The sequence below is a fragment of the Ceratotherium simum genome, chromosome 17, assembly GCF_057802395.1.
Source record: "Ceratotherium simum simum isolate JZ-2026a chromosome 17, ASM5780239v1, whole genome shotgun sequence".
NCBI classification, from domain to species: domain Eukaryota; kingdom Metazoa; phylum Chordata; class Mammalia; order Perissodactyla; family Rhinocerotidae; genus Ceratotherium; species Ceratotherium simum.
In genome coordinates, this window is record NC_141916.1 from 51042213 (window position 1) to 51061064 (window position 18852).

At 36.7% G+C, this 18852-nt stretch overlaps 1 protein-coding gene across 1 annotated transcript; it reads left to right on the forward strand.

The window, feature by feature from the left end:
* Positions 1-404: 404 nt before the first annotated feature.
* CLEC7A (C-type lectin domain containing 7A) lies at positions 405-15349 on the forward strand. Its single transcript, XM_014794004.2, has 6 exons — positions 405-576; positions 1573-1744; positions 3858-3956; positions 6287-6438; positions 8094-8212; positions 14131-15349. Exons 2-6 carry the CDS (start codon positions 1642-1644, stop codon positions 14264-14266), a joined length of 609 nt encoding a protein of 202 aa, XP_014649490.1. The 5' UTR covers positions 405-576; positions 1573-1641; the 3' UTR covers positions 14267-15349.
* The last annotated feature ends 3503 nt before the right edge of the window (positions 15350-18852 follow it).

Sequence of the window (18852 nt, forward strand, 5' to 3'; positions counted from 1 at the left end):
TAGGCAGGTCCCTGGAGCCCCTCTTAGAGCAGTTACTTTAGAAAGCTTGCAATTATAGATCCTTTCTCTGCCCTTTGAGATGTAAATCTACCACCCAAAACAGTTTCTTCGAGGACCTGAGAGCCATCTCTTTGAAATGCAACCATTCAGGGAGTGAGGGACTTTTACTCTCTGTGGGAAGATATGGGCTTAACTTCAGAGGGGGCCACCATCCTTCAACATGCACCACTGCCTCCTGTCATAAAAGCAGAAGTTCATTTCTCCTCTGGAGAGGCACCAATTAACAAATTCAGATGGCCCAGTCACATGGATTAACCCCCCTTAATACCACTCAGTGCCTTTCCCTTCGCACACTCCAGCCTTTAAAAAGTCTCCAGTCTTTGTTTTGGGGAAGTTGGGTCAGTTCATGCTGGGCTCTCTTGTCTGTTGTAATAGTATTACTGAAGGAAATCTGTCTTGACCGCTTTAATGAGTGTCTGGCGTGGTCTATCTTTGACAACAGTCAGATGTCTCCTTCATGCTACTTGCTTCAAAGACTTGTAAACAGGTTGGATACCTCTGTAGTTTCCAGCAGTGGTAAGTGTTTTCCGTATCTCGTATCTCATTAATTACTATGGAAATTGGAAGAGAGGAAAAAAATCAAACATTTAGCATAATATTTCAGTGCAAGAATCCTCCATAACTTCTTACTTGCAATATAAGTGTATGGAATGGTGAAAGAGGCAGTGTAGCATAACAGAAAAGATCATGAGTTTTGCAGCAAGTAGACTTTGACTTGATTCCTTTCTTCAATATTTTTATTAGCTTCTTAAAATTGAGCAAGGGACTAAAATTTCTATGTCTCATTTTCTTCATTTGAAAATAAGAATAATACCTCCCACATAGACTTGTTGGAAAACTGAGATTGAATGAGAAAACATGTGTAATGGGTAGTACTTAGCTCATAGTAATTGTTCAATAAATAATTTACCACTTCATGTTAATCTCTGACAAATCCCAAAGAGATTTGTTTCCTCTCTCTGTTGTTACAACAATGCACCTCCTTATGGCATCCTTCATAAACCTATCTGTAGGTTTCCTCTTATTAGACAAAGAGCTTCTTCACAGGTATCATTTATCCTTGTATCCCCAGCTCCCGCCAATTGAAAAGATGGGCATTCGGAAAATGTTTACTGAACAAGCGACTACACGAATAAGTGAATTAATGTATAGTTATAGCGAAGTATTGGTGAACTCGAGGTATCAAAATTGTTTAATAGTTTATACAGACCAAGTCAATTAATGATGTCAAATTCAGTTGTGAGAATAATGAAAGCAGCATAAGACATTAGTCTCTTCATTTTTCTCACATTTTGTCTGAAACCAAGATCTATCCATTGTGCTGCCTTATTATTTTTTTAAGAGTCATTAGTCTCAGAAACAGGATCTAACGATACAAATGGGAAATTGCTATGGCAGAGTTTTCGTTTCCTGCTTTTGGATAGCTGGTTGGACAACTTAAGCTCAACTTGTTCAACCTCAGTAAATACCTCTCCCACATGATTTGACTCGTAGATCCTCTTTTGTCCACAGGCAGTTGTCTTAGGAGAAGAGAGAAAAGAGCTCTCAAATGCTGTGTCAACTCGGGAACCCAGGAGAACAATGGAACACCACTCTGAGTTAGAAAATGTGGATGAAGATGGATATACTCAATTAGACTTCAGCTCTCAAGGCATCGCCAGGAGACGTGTGGTCTCAGAGAAAGGTATTTTTTCTTTCTGCCTTCAACATTCTTATTCTCATCAACTAAAACCCATAAGGGGAGAAAATATGAGAGACTTGTGATTTGTAGGGCTTTTATTAATATGTTTTAAAAGGTTTTCAAAAGTCATTGAAGATAATTTGAATGTAACTAAGCCCTTTCTCTTGGCAATCATTCAGTGACTAATAACTAGTATGTAAATTAATTATTCTGATGGCAGAAAATACAATTTCTCTGTTCTGTAGAAACAGACACTTCAGCAGTAAGGACCTGTAATAAGTGTGATGAAATGCAGAGATGAAAGAATTTCAACAGGAGTGGCTTGTTGTTGTTTGATAGAGAGGAGTAAATTGTAGAATGGAGGTCGAGGAAACTTAAATAAGTGTATATGAACAACATCAGGATATTGGAGAGAATGAAAAGATGGGGGCTGGCCAGGTGGCATAGTGGTTACAGTTGATGCACTCCTCTTCGGTGGCCCAGGGATTGCCGGTTCGGATCCTGGGCGTGGACTTATACAATGCTCATCAAGCCAAGCTGAGGCAGCATCCCACATAGAAGAAACAGGAGGACCTACAGGGGCCGGCCAGGTGGTGCAAGCGGTTAGGTGTGGCGCTCCGCTGAGGCAGCCTGGGGTTCGCAGGTTTGGATCCCGGGCACTCACCGACACACCGCTTGTCAAGCCATGCTGTGGTGGCATCCCATATAAAGTAGAGGAAGATTGGCATGGATGTTAGCCAAGGGCCAGTCTTCCTCAGCAAAAAGGGAGGAGGATTGGCAGATGTTAGCTCAGGGCCTATCTTCCTCACAAAAAAAAAAAAAAAAGAAGGACCTACAACTAGGATATACAACTGTGTACTGGGGCTTTGGCGAGAGGAAAAAAAAGAGGAAGATTGGCAACAGATGTTAGCTCAGGGCCAATCTTCCTCAAAAAAAAAAAAAAGGGTTCCAGGATGCCATCTACGAATTTAAAAAAAAAAGAATGAAAAGTTGGAAGATAGGTGAGGGAAAAAAAGCAAACTTTTTTTGTGATAAAGGCCAAAAGGAAGTCGGAAGTCATAGAGTTTAGAATCCTGAATCTGCTATGATTTTTGTGGTAAGAAATGAATTTGGATTTTTTTAAACAAAAGGATGTTCTATGTACACCAGTGAAAGAAAATATATATTAGATGAAGATCCCATTAGTAGGGCATGAGTCTTAAACAAAATGTAAAAGGCATGAAAAATGGAGAAGGGCATTAAAAGATCTCTCTTTTAGAGAATGAGAGGTTTAGTCCCCTCTATGATTCTTCTATTTGACAATGTTTTGAAATGCTCCTACTGCTTATTCTCAGTCAAAGGCAGAGCGATGTTCTTGCTATGGTGATGTTGACATAAAAGGAATTCTCTGTTATCAAGAGAGAGATTGCTACAGGTTTTGACATCAGAATTTGCTCTCTTCTTCTTTCCTGTAAAATCACATTGCACAATTATTTTCCTTTTGCCACTTATGAATTCTTTTCTTGCGCAATCTGTTGGGGAAGAGTGAAGATACTGGATGATGCAAGAGGTAGGGAGGTGTGTGTGTGTTTATGCATATGTGTGAACAAACAGTGAGTTACCTACAATGTGCTCATAATCTCTAAACTAGGTGCTTTTATGTGTGTTAGCTCATTTAATACCCACAATAATCCTTTGAGGTATTATTACTCCAATTTTTCACAAAGAGAAATGAAAAAACAGAGGAATTAATTTGCCCAAGGCAACACATGAGTGAAAAGGGAAGATTACCCTTAGTAACCAGTGCTATTTCCCCTACATTAAGCTGTCTGTTCTAAGAATGAGTAAGATTTCAGGATCCTGGTAGTGTCAAGACCTATAAATATTAATGTGGATCTAAAATTAGGCGTGCATAGATATCACAGCACTGTGCTCAAATTACAGTTGCAGAACCTGAAGAAGTATGCTAAAGCTGGGGAAAAATTCAGACTAACCCTACATGCCTAGATTATCCAGGAATCAGTGATTAATGGTTCATGTTAGAATTTGCCAGATTTTGATGAACTGTAGCATTAAAGTGCTCCATGATCCATCATTCTATTTCTTCACTCAATTTCTGCTCCCTCTGGCTCCTCAGGAACGTGTGCTGCATCTCCTTGTTGGTGTCCCATTGCTGTGACTTTGGGAATCCTATGTTTGGTAATACTGGTGATAGCTGTGGTCCTGGGTACCATGGGTGAGTATTGGTGGGGGATATTAACAATAACAGATATTTAATAAGCATTTATAATGTGCCAGGCACCCTTTTAAAAGCTTGACATGCATAATCTAATTTAATCTCATTATTAACCCTATTGAATTGGTACTATTAATTCTCATTTTATTTATAAGGGACGTGAGAGTCTGGAAGGTTATTTTGTTTTTCTAGAGTCATAGACTAGTTAGTGGTGAGATCGTGATTGCAAATTCAGGTGAATTATCTAAAAAAACTCATACTCTTAACTACATGGTTCTATTACCCTCCTTGAATAGCTGGTTTCAAAGCTGTGGAATTCCCAGGATAAATTAATGGAAGGAAACCAGTGGAGGTAAAAAAGGAAGTACAATATGGTGCTTATCTTCGTAATGAAATAAATTCTCTAAAGAAACTACAAGCTATTTTTATGAGTCTCCTGATTTAAGGAAATTGTTTTATACCTGATCTTTAGTCTAATCTCCTTTGGATATATCAGCAATTACCTGAGGCACTTACTAAGTACTAAGTACTAAGTAGATGTTTTGTGATGGATGAACAAACATTAGATTTTAAATCGCATGCATTGTATTGTCAATAAAGTATTATTGTGCCTTCAGAGAGTCTTCATTAGATTCCTTAATTAGTCAGATGTTTATTGAGTACATTTATGTTATAGGTACTGGGCGGGTTCTCAAGGAGCTCTCATTTTCAACTAGAAGGAAGATAGCTTTATTACTATTTCAAATCTATCACGGCTCCAATTGACTCTTCCATTTACTTCTTGCTTTCTCCCTCAAAATCTTTCTTCTCTACGTACTTCATTTTTCTCTTTTTTACTACACCTACTTCATGGCAGTTCTTTCTTTCTTTCCATCTATGTAACCTGTCAATCTATCTATCTATCTGTCTATCTCTATCTTTACTTCTCCATTAGCAATGTATTATCTATTTATCATTAATCAACATTGTATCCCTTTATATTCCAAGAAAAATATGGGTTTTGGGATTTTAATTTTCAAACATAGTAGAATGACTTTTTTTTCCCTGTCATTATTATGGTTGTTGGTATCTGAAGCTTTTTGGAGATCCAATTCAGGGAGCAAACCATTGAAGAGCAACAACTTTCCATCAAGAAATAGAGAGAACCACAGTCAATCTACACAACCATCTTTAGAAGAGAATGTGGCTCCTACCAAGACTATCACAACTGCAGGCAAGGGCAGAGTTAAAGGATTAATAGAATTCTTGATTCAAAAGGGATAATTCTTGGTGCTAAGACCTGGAGCAGAGGGAATAAAGACAGTACTTTTACATGCAGTGATTGTGCATTCAAGGAAGGCACACAGTAGTATTATCTCAGTATAATACGTACCTGTCTTGTATACAATAAAGTGGTATCATAAACACCCCATGCACTTGGCTGAACAGTTCTAAGTTTTTGTTTTTGTTTTTTCAAATCAGTAACTAATTTATCACTGGATAAGTGTTTAGACCTAAAGGAGATTGTATAATTTGATGTGAAGGAGAGAAATGTGTTCTCTCCCCTTAGGGAGTTGACATTTTAAAGTGATATAATTAGAGTAGCAAACAGGACATCAGAAAGGAAGAAAGAGAGAGAAAAAGGAAAGAAGGGAAAATGGTGCTAAGAATTGAGGCTAAATTAAACACATACAAAAGAGATAGACCTAATAGATGTATTCCTGAAAACTGTAGTTAAATTTGGTTTTCTTTAATCATACAATTTCATTACAATTTTATATACACTTGACCTTTATTTCTAACTGCCTCATAATTGACTATGACAATATTTTGACTTCAATTTTCTATCTTTGGACCCATACCTCATCACTATTGGTATCAAGTAGCTAATAATACAAAACAGAGATACTCTATAATGTGAATAATTGCTCTTTTACTTTTCTCATTTGGAAAGTTGCATTCTGAAATGGATCTCACACCTGTAAATTAATTACTTCAATGTCTACTTCAATGATTGATTTTGAGTTAATTCATTTTAAAAGTTATGACTGAGAAAGGGAGTTCTAGACTGAATTTGAAGGAAAGGAAAACAAGTCAAGAAGGAAAGGAGAATTGACTGTCTAAAACACTGTTTATAGTTACTCGATTAATTTTTTTAATTTTAAATGAAGGGGAGGATTTTAAGGTGGTCTCTTCTGTAATATTATATCCCTATAATTTGAATTGAAAATAAAGTATATTATTAGCAATTCATTGATTATTTAGTAAGTGTCCTCAGGATGAATGGTGTTCGCAGTGAAAGAGTGAATTGTTAGGATATGAACCTCATTATATTTATCTTTTATTTCCAGGAGTTCTTTCCAGCTCTTGTCCCTCTAACTGGATCATACATGAGAACAGCTGTTATCTATTTAGCACATCATTAAGTTCCTGGAATATAAGTAAAAGGCAATGCTCTCTACTGGGTTCTAATCTCCTGAAGATAGACAGCTCAGAAGAATTAGTAAGTGTAGACTTCAATTATAACTATCTGTGGTCTATATTGAGCAGAAAAACAGAGGTAGATTCCAGGTAATGATAATTTTCCCTAAGAGAAAGTCCTTTTTAATATTCTCCATAATTATAATAGCATGCACTAAGTGGGTAAGGTATATAATGTTTTTCTTTTTAATTAATTAATTTAAAAAATAAGCACATTTCACTTTAAAACAAATCTTTCCAAACAGATTCAAGTTTGCATGACTATGATAATCAGACCACTACTCATTTTTGGGGGTTTGGATTTCAATTTTTAAATTTGGTGGACTAAAATAGAAAATTCTCCTCTTTGTCATCATAATTATCAAGAAAAATAGCAGCAATTTTAATATACATTTATAAATCCTTTACTCCTTGCAAGCTACTGGGAAAGGCAAAGAGGTTTAAAAACTAAACTTGCTATTACGATGCTCATATAATTTGTAAGAAAAAAATAAACAATTCAACAGCTGTTAAAAGTTGAATATCTGGTATTGGCAACAAATGCAATAGGAATTCAAAGAGAGATCTCTCTTGACACGAAAAGCTTTACGGAAAAAGTGAGACTTCCAATGCATCATGAACGAGGGATAGAACTGAGATGGGCTATGAGAAGGGGTTAATAGTCAGAAAACATCCTAGACTATACATCTAAACAATCTGCAACTTCCCCGTTTACTTTCACTACTCTCAGGTTTTTGTTTCTGTCATGTCTTACCCAACAGTTCTAGTTCATAAGAAAATTACTGGAAGTAGATGTATGGCGAAGAAAGAGAATGAGACTGGATGTCTTTCTGGTTTTTAGACTTTCCTATAATTGCCACTATATTGTACTATATTTGTTAACAATTCAAATATCATCATTAAACCCCAGGTTACTTATTCATAAAGCAAGCAGTGGGACTAAACTATTTTTAAGTTGTCATGTAACTCTGAGAATCATTTCTTTTTTGTGTGTGTGCGTGTGCCTGTGAGGAAGATCAGTTCTGAGCTAACATCCGATGCCAATCCTTCTCTTTTTTGCTGAGGAAGATTGGCCCTGAGCTAACATCTGCCAATCCTCCTCTTTTGTCGCTGAGGAAGATCGGCCCTGGGCTAACATCCGTGCCCATCTTCCTCCACTTTCTATGGGATGCCGCCACAGCATGGCTTGACAAGCAGTACGTCGGTGAGCGCCGGGGATCCGAACCTGCGAACCCTCGGGCCGCCAAAGCGGAGCGCGCACACTTAACCACTGCGCCACTGGGCCGTCCCCATGAGAATCATTTCTTGACAAAGGTCGTGTAAATTTTTACTTACAATTTGAGGAGAAGGAGAAGGTTGTGGATTTTGTCAGGTAGTTTGAGTGGAGATGACACAATTTTGACGTTATGGATCTATTCTTTATTGAAAAATTAAGCAATAATGACCCTGAAGAAAGGAAATATGCCTTTTGCAACACTGAATGGCATTCAAGAATTACCACTTCTCTCTAGGTTGATGCCAGTGTATGCATGCATCCTTCACCAAGGTGATTCAATCTTTTGTCTCTTTGTCAATGTTGCCAAGAGGGTCTCTCTATCTCTTCTGTCTCTGTCTCTCTATCTCTATCTCTACCTCTCTGTCTCCTTGACAGGTATTTGTATTTATGTTTCCCTACAGGAATTTATAGCAAAGCAAGTGTCTTCCCAACCTGATAATTCATTTTGGATAGGGCTTTCTCGCCATCAGACTGAAGGAGCATGGCTCTGGGAGGATGGCTCAATATTCTCTTCTAACTTGTAAGTATCTGGAGAGACAAAGCTTCATACCCTTTCTCAGAGAGGTGAGACCATGTCAAGCGGTTAAGAATCTGTTTATTGGCCATATAAAGAAAGAGAGAGAATGACAGAGAGTCATGGGGAGAGAGAAAAGAGTGAGCCAGGAAAAAAAGAGAACAAGAGCGTAGAGGAGGTCTTTATAGTCAAAAGAGCTGAGAGGCCATTTGATGCTATCAACACAAGCGTTCCCTCAGCTTTCTTACCAGAAGGGCATCTCTTTGAAGTTGTGCAGTAAGGAGTAATCACTGTCACTCAGTGTTAAACTGTGGTTAAGAGCATATGTTTTGAAGTTAGTTCTCAGCTTGAGTCAGTGATTGGCCCACTCACTGTAAAATCCGATAAGTTGCTTAACCTGCCTGAGCCCCTATTTCTTCATCTGTAAATGAGAATAAAAATAGTACCTACCTCATAGAATTTTGAGATAAAGGAGATAAAATAAAATCACCTAGCATAGTGTCTTACATATAGTAAATATGTGATACATGCTATTATCATCATTTTAAAAGCAACTACATTTCATATTTTGCGAAGTTCTTATAAACATATTTCACATTTGCATCATTACAAATTCTTCCTCATTGTGTTCTCCAGAGAAACAGAGTTCCCCATTCGCACCCTGACTAATACAGACACAATGAGGAAGAATTGATATAGAGAGATTTATTATAAGGAATTGGCTCACATGATTACGGAGACTGAGAAGTCCCACAATCTGCTGTCTGCAAGCTGGAGACCTGGGAAAGCCTGTGGTGTAATTCAGTCCTAGTATGAAGAGCTGAGAACCAGAGGAGCCAATGGTGTAAAATCCAGTGCCAAGGCAGGAGAAGATGAGATGAGATGAGATGTCCCAGCTCATGCAGCGAGGCAGGAAAAAGGGGACAAATTCCTCTTTCTTCTGCCTTTTTGTTCTATTTAGGCCTTTAATGGATTGGATGATGCCCACCCACATTGGGGAGGGCAATCTACTTTACTGAGTTCACAGATTCAAATGGCACACTCAGAAATGTTTTATCTGGCTGTGGCCAGTAAAGTTTACATGTAAAATTAACCAGCACAAAGTGTTAAAGTTTTCCTCATTGCAATTGTTATTCATTATTTTTTTTAACATCTGCAGAATGTGATATTGTATTCCTCTTTTAAGTTTCTTTTATTGGTGTCTGTGTGAGTGTGTGTGTGTGAACGCCTGTTTCTTTCTTTTTTTCTTCTATCAATCTCAACAGGTATAGTTTCCAATTTGATTAGTCTTTTCAAAGAAAGAATCTTTGGCTTTGTTGATTCTCTCTCTTTCTCCTTCTGTCTTTTTTTTCTTTCATTAATTTTGGTTCTCTCTTTATTACTACCTTCCGTCCAATTTCTTTGTATTGAATTTGCTGTTCTTTCTCGAACTTTTGTATGGATGTTAGACACATGAAATTCACTCCTTCTTTTTCTCAAGTACGTGTATTTAAGGCTATCATTTTAATGTATTTTCATTGTTGTTCAGTTCAAAGTATTTTCTAATTTCCATTGTGAGTTGTTCTTTGATTCATGAATTATTTACAAATGTAATTCTTAATTTATAAGTATATGTGTGTTTCTAGTTATCCTTTTATTTTAAGTTTTAGCTTTATTCCATTATGATCAGAGAACATATTCACTGTGATTGCGATTTCTGATTTTTATCTGCTTCTTCCCATACTGAGAGAATTGTATCAAAATTTTCCACTGTATTCTACTTACAATTCTGTAAACATTTTATTTGATGTGTTGGAGCCATGTTGTTAGGAACAGATAGATTTAAAATTGTTATATCTTACAGGTATATGGTCCGTTCAGTGTTGTTTTCTCTTTTCTTTCTTTCCTACTTTTAGACTGGTTAAATACTTTCTATTATTTCATTTTTTTATATCAATTTGGAATTTACTCTTTTACTAATTTTCTGGTAGTTACCGTAGAGATTGCATGAATTCTTCACCATCAAAGTCTAATATTAATTGGCCTTTTTATGTTCTTCCTGGGCAATATAAAAATCTTAGAATATTCTTCTGCTCTCTTTACTTCATCCCCAATTTGCATGCTATTACTTTTGTGTACTTTAATGATGACACATATTTTTACACATTTTAACATCTTTAAAATTGGCATTTGTCTTACAGCTGATGGTCTTTTATAATCACTGTAGGCCTGGATGGAAGTTGAGCCCTCTCAAGAAGGATTAGCATTTGTTTCTGGTAGTCAAAGAGAGGCATCCCTAACCTGAGACCACTTAAATTACACACTCCACTTGGATTTTTTCTGGAATACACTGGTATTATGGACTCAGAGAGGTGAACTATATGAGTACCAGCTTGTGATTCAAGTTCTCAGAGGATATAGTTTTTTCCTCCCATCTTCTATGTGGTGGCAAGATTGAAATATGCACTTTTCATTGTTACTCTTTTCTGTTTGGCAGTTTGATTTATTTATTCCTGCACTAAAATAGCCCTTTATTTTCCATTAAATTTTCATCTTTGATGAATTTATTTCACAGTATTAGATTAAATAAATGGTACATCAACAATTTATGGTATCTTGGATTGAAAAATATGTAGCCCTAGGAAACAGTAACTGTATAGATTTATGCAGTCAATTCATCTAGATTTTCGCAAGTATGTATAATTTTCATTGTTTCTTATTCCTTTCTGCCTCTCCTACCTTCCATTTTGAATCATTTTCTTAAATCTGGAGAATGTTCTTTAGTATCTCCTTTAGAGTCGAAGTTTTAGGGTTGAATTCTCTGTTTGCCTAAAACTGTCTTTATTTCAACGTTTCTAAAAAAACATTTCCTTTGAGTATAAAATTAGAGATTTGTATTATTTTTCTCACAGCCATTCAAAGATACTATTATTTTTTCTGTTTTTTATTGTTGTTTTTGAAAGATCAGCTGTTTGAAGGTAATACATGTTTTAAATCTGATGTCTTTTTTCAGCTTTGGAAAATTCTCAGTCATATTTGCTTCAAACGTTGCTTCCTCTATGTCTTTCTTCCTTTCTTCTGGGATTCCAGTTGTGTGCAATGTAGACCCATTTGCAATCCTATACGTCTCAGTTGCTTTTTTCTCTTTTTGCTCTAATCTAGATATTTACTTCTCATTTATCTTCCAGTTCATTGACTTTTTCTAATCTATCGCTAAACTGCCGTAAAAGCCTCCATTAAATTTTTTATCATAGCTCTTTTTAATACTTTTTTTGTATGTTTTTATGACTGTGCCAATAAGCAGACAAATGCAGAGACCAATATTGTCAACACTCTATACCTAGCACCCAGATTTAACAAATGATGTTGACGTTTGGACATATTGGGACATATTCACACCATCTTCTCTTCCCTTAAATAAATACAATGTGGCAGATGCAGTTGATACCACCCTTCCTCTCCATTGTTTTCCAGAAGTTACTTCTACAGTGAAATTGGTGAATATCAATTTTATCCAGGGTTTTACACTTTACTACCTACTTACCTATTGTCTGTAAACCATAGTATTTTCCACGTTTTTAATTTAAATATATAGTAGTCTTGTACAACTTATTTTAGTCACTCAATATTTGATTGTTCCCTGTTATTCTGTAATATAAACAGACCACGATTTATTCATCCATTGCCTTACTGATGGCAATTAGGTTGTTAGCAATTCATTGATCTTTTAAATAATGTTATAATGCATACCTTTGATAGGCCTTCCTGAGCACATGTTCAAGAATTTTTCTACAACACATAACTCAACGTGCAACAGCTGCATCATAGGCTATAAACATCTTTATATATTCTTTTAGAAATTGTCATACTGCTTTCCAAATAGAACTATTTACAACGCCACAAGAAGAAAATATGAAAGTTGCCATTTCTCCCCATCTTCACCAACACTTGAAAACACTATTGGTTTTCTAAGTTTTTAATTTTGTTTAGTAAATTTTTCAGTTCTGTGATTTCAACTTCTTTCTCAAATCTACCCTGTTGCTATTTTTAATTCCTGGCTTTCTTCCAACATTCTCAACATTATCTTTTAACTCCTGGAATACACTAAGTATAGTTGCTTTAACAACTATTTATTTGGGGCCGGCCTGGTGGCGCAAGAGGTTAAGTGTGCGCGCTCCGCTGCGGCGGCCCAGGGTTCACTGGTTCAGATCCTGGGGGTGCACAGACACACCACTTGTTAAGCCATGCAGTGGCGGTGTCCCATATAAAGTAGAGGAAGGTGGGCATGGATGTTATCCCAGGGCCAGTCTTCCTCAGCAAAAAAGAGGAAAATTGACATTGGATGTTAGCTTAGGGCTGGTCTTCCTCACAAAAAATAAATAAATAAATAAAACAATTTAAAACCACAACTATTTGATAATTCCAATGTCTTATACTCATGTATGTCTGTTTCTATTATATTTTTCTCTTATTTTTCATTCATGTTGATTTGTTTTCTTATATGCCTGATTATTTTTGATAATCTGCTTAACATTTTATCTGAGAATTGATTTGAAGGTTGCAGGGTGGCTTTTCATTTGTTTCTGGCAGGCACCATTGGGTGTGAATGGTACAAACTGCTGAATATGATCACATTTTGATTTTAACACCACTTAACTCTTTATTTTTCACTAGCCCAAGATCAGCGAGTTTATTAACAATCTTAACAAAATATATTTCCTACTTTTCTATAGCAATTTTTTGTCTTGAATTTTATTTTGCTCCTTTAAACATACGACTATAGGATTCTTTCCAAAATCACAAATGTGGGCCCAAATTAACATTTTGATATGTTACCGCCCCTTGGTGGCAGTAACTTAATCTAGTTCTGTACATACCCAAAAAACTCTTGAACGTCAAGGGAAATTTTTGCAGAACACTGAATAGTGTTCTCCCTGAAGCCTGGATCCAAGTTGTTTCATGCCCTTAGCCTGGTCATTTCTACAGAAGAATTCTCTCAATCCTCCAACCTCAGGATCAAGAAGAGATAGATACCCAAGATGAAGAGTACTAGACCATAGCTTTTGCAGTGAGGCTCAGTGAGGTTCTTTGAGCTTGACTAATTAACATTGCTACCTCAGGAGACTGAAAAGCAAATAGAACAGAGCCATGCTTCCACTTACCCATGGTAATTATCATAATTGTCTATCACGATATTGAAATATAATTCTGCCTTCAGGATGCATTAAAATAAATAGAGTTGTTTGTCCTGCCTTTAAGTGGCCTTGATATCTATGTTCTTTGTTTAGTTTTAGCTCCCTTTTAGCATTAACAATCTAGTTGGTCTACTCACTATATACACCCAGTAATAGTTTCACTATACTGCTGCTTTTTTTTTTTTTTTTTAAAGATTTTATTTATTTTATTTTTTTCCCCCCAAAGCCCCAGTGGATAGTTGTATGTCGTAGCTGCACATCCTTCTAGTTGCTGTATGTGGGACTCGGCCTCAGGATGAACGGAGAAGTGGTGCCTCGATGCGCACCCGGGATCCGAACCCGGGCCACCAGCATCGCAGCGCGCGCACTCAACCACCAAGCCACAGGGCCGGCCCAACTGCTGCTTTTTTGATAAATATACTTGTAGTAAGAGGTTGAACGATAAATAAAGAACTTTCTACAGAATATTACATAGTTTTTTCTTTTTCAGAAGCTTCATTTAATTTTATGCAACTAGTAGTATTTCTTAAAAAAAAATTTTGAGTCATTTTTCTGCCTTAATAATGGAGGCTATTCTGTTACCTTTTGAGAACCAGTACAGTCTAAATTCAAGCTTCCTTTTCCAATAGTACAGACACTTCAGAAACTCTCTTCACCAATATCCTTACCAATTTATTTCAGCATTGTATAGACAGTAGACAGTATTCCTTAGATTTGTTCTAATTACCCCATTGCATTTTATTTTAACAGGTTTCAAATTAGAAGCACAGTTACCGAGGAAAACTCATCTCACCGTTGTGTATGGATTCACATATCAATCATATATGACCAACTTTGTAGTGTACCCTCATACAGTATTTGTGAGAAGAAGCTGTTAATACAATGATGGGGGTATGGTGTGAAGAAGCAGAGAGAAGTCTATAAGATAGTAAGGAGGGCAGAAAACAAAACAGAAAATGGAGATATTTAAGGTCAAAATAAGTGCTGAAAATACCAAGAGAGCTCAGCCAACTTGAATCTTAGCTGAGCAACAGGATGGAGAGACTATGATTTCTGCAGCTCTATTGGTAGGCCAATATTGTATTCTAGTTAATAGAGGCCTAGAAATAGAGTCAGGGCAGCTGAACTTGAATTTTCACTTTACCACTGATTTGGTGTTTACCTGGGATTAGCCACAAATCCTTGGTGTTTCAAGATCTTAATTTTTGGCTCTACCAGAGTCGTATTTGTCCTTATAAAGTGCCACTGTACACACGGTGTGTTTCCATGGTGTGTTCCTCCACTTCTAGCAGTCTGTGAGACACAGGTGGAAGACAAAATATATTTCTGAATAGATAAATGAAGAAATGAAAAAATATCTTCATGGCAATCAGAGCTATTTTATTATTTTGTTCATCAGTATGGTCATGATTGTGATCAAAAGCCTCAAGAAGAAGCAGCAACCCCCCCCCTTTTTTTTCCTCAATTACATAGCCCAGAGAATATGTCTGCCACATTTCTGACTAATAGGATCTTATATAATGTGAAATTGTAGGAAAACTGCTCTTGTAAGAAAGCTTTCTCTTTTTTAAATACTACCAATCAAAAGAAGATCTGAAAATGAATATGAAAAAAGTCACCAATCCTATTGACAGAGGTATTAAAATTTTAGAATGAGAAACGTATTTTATTATTTTTTATGATTACTGTTTGCAGTTTTCAACAATTCTTCGGTAATGACCGTAAAAAGGTATTATTGGAACATAACTATGTTTCCTCATATGATGATTTGTTTCTTTCTTATTTTCTTTTAGTCTTTTCTACTGATGCTATTTTTATTTCCAGTGGGGATTTCCATATTATTGGAGAGGCATTTACAGCCTTCCCTTGTTTATTAATATGTGAACAGAAATTGTATCAAGTTCACAATATTTTTCACTTTAAAATGGTTAATTTTGTGTTATGCAAATTTCACTTTAATAAAAAGTTAATCAAAGAAACTTTGGCCTCCAAATTATGTGCTGTGTGTGATAAACACTATCACAGTTTGCCTTCTCCCCCAAAATGATGATGAATTTGGCATTGGGGAGGAGGTAGTGTAGTAGATAGTTCTGTGTTGAAGAATAAATATGAGATCTTAAATATTTAAAAATCTAAGAGAAGAAGATAGAGATTTTTGGTGAAGTTTACTATTGTCTTTTAATATGCAAACCTGTGTTGTCACTATCTAAAAGGAAATGTGGAAAGGGCAAAGATAATCCAGGTTGAGAGTTAAATTAAGGCACAAGGTGGGATCTTGAAGAGATGCCAATTTTAATTTTGTTTTTGGTTTGATTGGTTTCCCCCAGGATGGAATGGATGAGTTGAAGAAATCATAGTAATCAAGGAAAATAATTCTGGGTGCTGAATGTCCAGCTGTGCTTATCTAGAATGGACAGTCTGGCCAACAATAACTTATGACTTAAAGAGAAAAGCATAAATATGACAAAAGCGATGGTGTAAAGTAAGATTGCTCTAGGTCGTGCAAGGCACACACCATACCTGACTTGTTAATACATGTTTATACCACAGCTTACGTGGAAATGTGCATGGGAATAAACGGAAAACATCCGCACTTTTCCAAGGGACAGAAAAGGGAAAATAGCTGCTAGCTGAATTTACATCTGAAAGATAAATTCAAGATGAGTAATAATCATGCTAGAAGAAACAACTTACCTATTAAAGGTCCACCACCTTCTCTTGCCTGAGTTATTGGGACCATTTTCAAAGTAGTCTCCCAGCATCCACCTTTGCCCTTCCATAGGTAGTTTTCAAACATAGCAGAGTGGGTCCACTAAATTTAAAACAAATCATGTCAGCCCTCTACCAAAACTCTCTTCAACTTCCCATGCAAGTCAGGATAAAAAAGTAAATCAAAACCAAAACCAAAAGACTTTTAGAATTATCTATAAGACAGTTACTGTGGCCCACTTTACTCCTTTGAGCTAATCTACTTTTCTCCTCTTCACTCATTACTTTTAGGACACTCGTTTCTCTCTTATTTCTCAACCGCAGCTGGCATGCTTCTGCCTCAGGGCCTTTGAGCTGCCTGTTTCCTTTACCTGAACGATTCTTACGCAAGACATCTGCAGGGCCTACTCTTTCACCTCTTTTAAGTCTCTGAACAAATATCACTTTCTTAATGAGGCTGACTCTAACCACCTATTTAAAATTACTAACACTTCTTATTCTACATCCTTAATTTCTTTTACCCTCCATATATTTTCATAACTCTTATCACAGTCAAATATATTCTACTATTTACTTACTTATGATCTTTCTTATATATCATCTGCCTTCCTCCATAGAATGTAGGCTCTAAAAGTACAGAGAGATTTTTTTTTGAGGAAGATTAACATCTGTTGCCAATCTTCCTCTTTTTCTTTTTTTTCCTCCCCAAACCCCTAGTACCTAGTTGCATATCATAGCTGTAGAGTTGTAGCTCTTCTGTGTGGGATGCTGCCTCAGCATGACTTGATGAGCGGTTAGTAGGTTTGTGCCCAGGATCCAAACCAGCGAACTCCAGGCCACCAAAGCAGAGCACACTAACTTAACCACTACGCCACCAGGCTGGCCTCTCAGAGAGTTTTTTTTAACCTGATGTATCCCAGAATCAGAATAGTACCTGCTACAAAGTAGGTGTTCAAAAAATATTTTTGTCATTGTTAGAAAAAATAAGTAAGGACAAGTAGTAAAAATGTTCTAATGTAGGTTGCTTGGCAAAAATTATCAAGGATCTACTTGAATCGCTGAAGTTTGGAAATAGTTCTGATAGCTGTTTCATTAGAATCATAATTACCAGCATCTCCTAAATCTGTTTTTTTTTTTTTTTTTGGCCCCAGCTGTTGCAATTTCTAATATTCTATCTTTCTGCTTCATTCTCGTATGTGCTTCACTTACCTCTCTTTTCAAATTTTTTACTGCCTTCTCTTCTATTTTCTAAATCATCAATCCAATGCGAATGACCAAATCATTTTTGATTTCCTACTTTTTTTTTTTTTTTGTGGGGAAAGATTTGCCCTAAGCTACCATCTGTTGCCAATTTTTCTCCTTTTTTCTTCTTTTTCCCCCGCAAAGCCCCAGTACATAGTTGTGTATACTTGTAAGTTCTTCTGGTTCTTCTATGTGAGCCACCACCACAGCATGGCTACTGACAGACAAGTGGTGTGGTTCCACATCCAGGAACCAGGCCCAGGCTATTGAAGTGGAGTGTGCCAAACTTTAACCACTAGGTGATCAGGGCTGGCTCTTGATTTCCTACTTTTCACAAGGCATTGTGCAAGAGAAAGGTCTCTTTAGATTCATTTTATTTAGAATAACCTGGTGAACAATACATGGCTTGAGACACACAATGAATCCACAATATATACTTCCTGATCCGTTCCTCATAGGGCCTGGGTGCCCCAACCTAAGCATCTTCTACACTCTTTTGTATTTAGGATGTTTGATTTAGCCAAGCAATCACCCAAAATATAGAAAAGTATTGGTAGAATAATATAATTCTATTGTATGGATTCAGGAAGAATTTTTGGACATCATCTAAAATAATCTTCTCATTTCCTTCTCAACTTGGGAAATTTAAGCAAAAATTGTTACTTGGCTTCTTAAACTCACAGGTAGTTAGTAATAATTCTAAAATTCCTGACTTCCAGTAAAATGTGTAATTGTTCATGATCATGACGTACCAGATGTGCTACAAAATGTTAAATTGAGTCCAAATACTGTAAGAAGATAGATCATTGAATTGACAACAGGAGAGTAGTTTTAAACCTAATTCTGTCACTAACCAACTGTGTGACTTTAGAGCAATCACTTCATCTAGCTAGGCTTCAATTTACTTTTTTGGAAAATGAAAGAGTAGAATCAATTAGATATCCTCAAAAGGACTCTTTTGTGCTGACATTCCATGTATACGATGCATTGTACTCTGCCCTTGGAGAAAGAAAGAAGTTGGTCCTATAGTCTCTTCTCTTTTCACAAAGGCACAGAGACGTTAAATTTAATCTAAGGAACTCAGTGAGTGTATGATGGGTAAGAAATTGGGTGATATGTATCCCTCCAACTGATTATTGCTCTGCAGAGTCTGAAGGAATCTCCATACGATTGTACGGTCTTGGCTTTTTTACACTGTAGTAACACAGGAAGTACAAGCAGGTGAACAAAAGATATCTGAGAAGGGCAACCCCTTTGATCGTTGTTCAGAGACCGCCCAAATAGAAAACACATGCTATTTCCCCTCCGTCTGACCAATTTGGCATTCAGAGTACAAGTTCACAGGAGAGGGGCTGGGCTTCTCCAGGCAGGAACTGGAGTCAGAGGCTTCCCCTGCTATTTGCTGGGAGAGAAGAACATTAGGAATGCCTTTGAGTGCCTCAGTTCCTGAATTGTCTCACAGTAGCCCGGTGGCCTGGGGAAATCTGACCACAGCTCGCCTTCACCCCTGCAGGAATCCAG

Bases quoted from the DNA above. Each gene is read 5' to 3' on its own strand.
- CLEC7A (XM_014794004.2), top strand. From the start codon at position 1,642: ATGGAACACCACTCTGAGTTAGAAAATGTGGATGAAGATGGATATACT. The intron at 1,745-3,857 runs GTATTTTTTCTT...CTGGCTCCTCAG, and splicing joins ACGTGTGGTCTCAGAGAAAG to GAACGTGTGCTGCATCTCCT. The intron at 3,957-6,286 runs GTGAGTATTGGT...TTTTATTTCCAG, and splicing joins TGTGGTCCTGGGTACCATGG to GAGTTCTTTCCAGCTCTTGT.